This window comes from Sphaeroforma arctica (genome assembly GCF_001186125.1).
Source record: "Sphaeroforma arctica JP610 unplaced genomic scaffold supercont1.3208, whole genome shotgun sequence".
NCBI lineage: Eukaryota > Ichthyosporea > Ichthyophonida > Sphaeroforma > Sphaeroforma arctica.
Genome location: NW_014037350.1, coordinates 1 through 3,845, shown reverse-complemented (window position 1 = coordinate 3,845; position 3,845 = coordinate 1). Strand labels below are relative to the sequence as shown.

At 39.8% G+C, this 3,845-nt stretch overlaps 1 protein-coding gene across 1 annotated transcript; it reads right to left on the bottom strand.

The window, feature by feature from the left end:
* Positions 1 to 380: 380 nt before the first annotated feature.
* Positions 381 to 3,200, bottom strand: SARC_13375 (hypothetical protein; the record flags this gene model as incomplete). The annotated part of the gene is made up of 1 exon (XM_014292494.1): positions 381 to 3,200. A coding segment is annotated over one exon (1,978 nt), but the record flags the coding sequence as incomplete, so codon positions are not given.
* Positions 3,201 to 3,845: the final 645 nt, after the last annotated feature.

Below are 3,845 nucleotides of genomic sequence, written 5' to 3'. Positions count from 1 at the left end.
TATATATATATATATATAGTAATAATATATATATATATATATATATATATATGTATATAGTATATATATATATATATATATATATATATGCCTGTCAGTAGTATGCATGTATTAGGTAGGTTTTACATTGACTCACACGGTTTCTTTTCACAATGATAATGCTTTTTTTTGCATGTCCGAATACCGTAACTGATCTATGTCGCTATGAATACCTAAATTGAACCATGCCTCAATTGAACACTGTTGATTTGAACTGAGAATATATATATAAAAACGCAAGACTGCTGATCCATACTTTTGTTTATAGGCGATCACTTTAGCATAAATCAAATGATTGCGAAAGCTTCAATATCTAATACCGTGCGCTGAATTAAAAACGATCGAAAACAGGTTTATTTGGGGGGCTATATCGCAGCACAAATTGTGTTCCGTCATTATATATATATTGGTGTGTTTGTAAAGCCACGAGGATCTTTGTGATACCTACATGTAGGTTCGGATACGGATGGATACAGTCCAAAATGACAATTTTCGGCGAGGCCATTGGGATTATGTATGTTGTTTGCGAGATCATAGTAAATTCATATCAATATGTCTATATATATATATATCTAAATCCATCTACCTACCTATTTATCTATATATATATAAATATAAATATATATATATATAATATATATATATTAATACATTTACATACATATATATATGTATGTATATATATATATAATATAAGATATACATATACATAAATATATATATATGTGTGTGTATATATATGTATATATATATATATTTAGATGTGTGTATGTATGTATATATAGACATAAAAGATCTAGTGATATATCCTTCATTTAGGCCTTATAATATTGTCAAGATGGTGAGCTGTTTCTTGGACTCCCGAAAATGCTGTAGCCGTTAAGTGTATACCTATGCGTATTCAATTACTGATTGGTGTACACCTGGTGTTCAGCCCATACCTGTTGACTTTGTACTTGTATGAAATCAAGCATTCCGCAATGAGGGTCGACCAACCAGTCCAAACTAAAATACATGGCCTTGATTTTCCAGACATCCAATGATAGTTAGACCACTGCAGTAAATTCACCATCAAATACTCCATCAAGTATCGGAAGTGCTCATACACGGAATGTGCACCAGTGTGTTATCATGATGTATCATTGTCACAACAAAATCATTGAAGGTATTGACTCGCAATCCCTCATTCGCTATGCTTCAGCCATTCACTCAAATCACGCTTACTAAGTGCTAGCCGACCCTTATTCCTAGACTGGGTGTGGGATGCAATTGGGGGACTCAGACTCTCCAGTTGTGCCTGCACGGCTTTCAGTAGCTGTAGTCCATCAGCGCTGTTGTTGCCCTGGCCCACGATGATGCACTTGAAGTTCGAACCTTTCTCATGGGAATCACAGCCCTCTTGTGTCTGGAGAACACGTAGTAGCCGTCTCGTTGCGGCTTGTGCCATGTATTGCGAGTGATCGTGCAGATCCAGCTCTCCTTGCTTGTTAACACGAAGCCAGCGCTGACCAAACTCTGGCAGACTTCTAAGCATGTCCTCATACAACACATCGATAAGGTCGTTGTTCTTACAATCAGAGCCTAGTGCCTGGATAACTGCATTATAGCTTCCAGTAGCTAGTGGTATGTTCTTTTCGCTCATCTCCATGAAGAGATCTAAGGCTTTCTTATACTGGTTACCCTGCCCACAAGCCGATATAGTGGCACTGTAGGTCGTCGTATCCTGTTTGATACCTTTGGTTTCCATCTCTTGAAACAGGTTCAAGGCTTTCTGCCATTGATGACCTTTATCGCATGCAGATATTGCGGCATTATAGGTATTAGTATTGCGTTTCATACCCTTGGTCTCAATCTCGTAAAACAGATCTAAAGCTTTCTGCCACTGATCTCCCTTCTCGCATGCGGATATAGCTGCACTGTAGGTAATCGTATTGCGTTTGATACCCTTGGTGTCCATCTTATAAAACAGATCCAAGGCTTTCTGCCACTCATATCCCTTCTCGCATGCAGATATAGTGACATTATAGGTAATCGTATCGTGTTTGATACCCCTATTTTCCATCTCATAAAACAGATCCAAGGCTTTCTGCCATTGATATCCCTTCTCGCATGCGGTTATAGTTGCGTTATAGGTTATCGTATCGTGTTTGATACCCTTGATCTCCATCTCATTAAACAGATTCAAGGCCTTCTGCCACTGATCTCCCTTCTCGCATGCGGATATAATCGTATTAAAGGTAGACGTATCGTGTTTGATACCCTTAGGTTCCATCTCATAAAACAGGTCCAGGGCCTTCTCCCACTGATTACCCTTCTCGCATGCTGTTATAGTGGCACTGTAGGTAGTCGAATTGCGTTTGATACCCCTGGTCTCCATCTCATAAAACAGATATAAGGCTTTCTGCCACTGATTTCCCTTCTCGCATGCGATTATGGTGGCATTGTAGGTAATTGTATCATGTGTGATACCCTTGGTCTCCATCTCGTAAAATAGATCCAAGGCTTTCTGCCACTGGTTCCCATTTTCGCATGCAGATATGGTGGCATAATATGAAATCGTATCGCGTTTGATACACCTGGCCTCCATTTCATTAAACAGTTCCAAGGCTTTCTGCCACTGATTTCCCTTCTCGCAAGCGGATATAGTGGCATTGTAGGTGAACGTGTTGCGTTCAACACCTGCTATTTCCATGTCACGTAACAGACTGATAGCTGGTTCCCACTGGCCCGTCCGTCCAAATGCGGATATGAGTGATGTGTATGTATTGACATGTGGATGACATCCGGCACTTGTCATTTCTTTGTACAGATCCATCGCGTCACCGAGTTCGCCAGCTTTCGCATAACCAACGATCACTGTATTATAAGTCACTGTGTCTGGTTTAGTACCACGTTTTATCAGCTCCTTGTAAGTTGAGTGCGCCATAGAGTGATCCTTAACGCCTGAGATTGCAGCAATAGATCGATTGTTTTGATAGGCCGTGGGAAGCACTTGAATGACACGCGCAGAATTCGTGTCCTTCCGATGCTGTGCCGCAGTGTTCACTCTGTCCCATTCTGTCTTGTGTTTCGTTGGACTAGTGCTGACTGTGGCTGAAGGTCGCCCGAGTCTAGATATCTGTTTCCATATACTTGATACATACGCCCGCGTTCGAGGTGCTCTGCAACAGTGTGGAGTATCAAACTATCAAAACCAATCTAGAATTGCAGTGCTTATGAAGACATATGGAACAGATCGACGCCAAACTTCTGATACTGTATTCATTCCATCCAAAGTACTGGTATCAACATTGCAGAATAGGTGCGACAGTGTTCATGAACAAACGTTTACAATGGGACTTGCCCACTAGAGACAGGTCCACATATGGCACGTACATTGATAAACTGCACAATACTGATAGCACATGTATATGAACCAATGACGGCAAAGTATTGGTCGGATATATCAGACAGACGCGTCATATGGGGGTCAGAAACATGTGCCATGTGAAAATGATTTTGCAGATCAGAGTCGTGCGAGCTTCATCTATACACATGTTTACTATAATATACAAGCAGGCTTTCACTATGACTAGGAAGATATGTTGAGAAGTACCAGATATGGCGCTAAAAATGTATATTGAATTAATATGGCATTCCACATCTGAACATGTCAATTATAAAAATTAAGCACATGTACAACAAGTCAAACTTTGCAACCGAGTACAATTGACTTGGAGTCGCATATTAACAATTGTTTACTACTTTGGATCCGTGAACAGAATCGTTTTGGTATATATATATAAATGCATATATATATATAATGT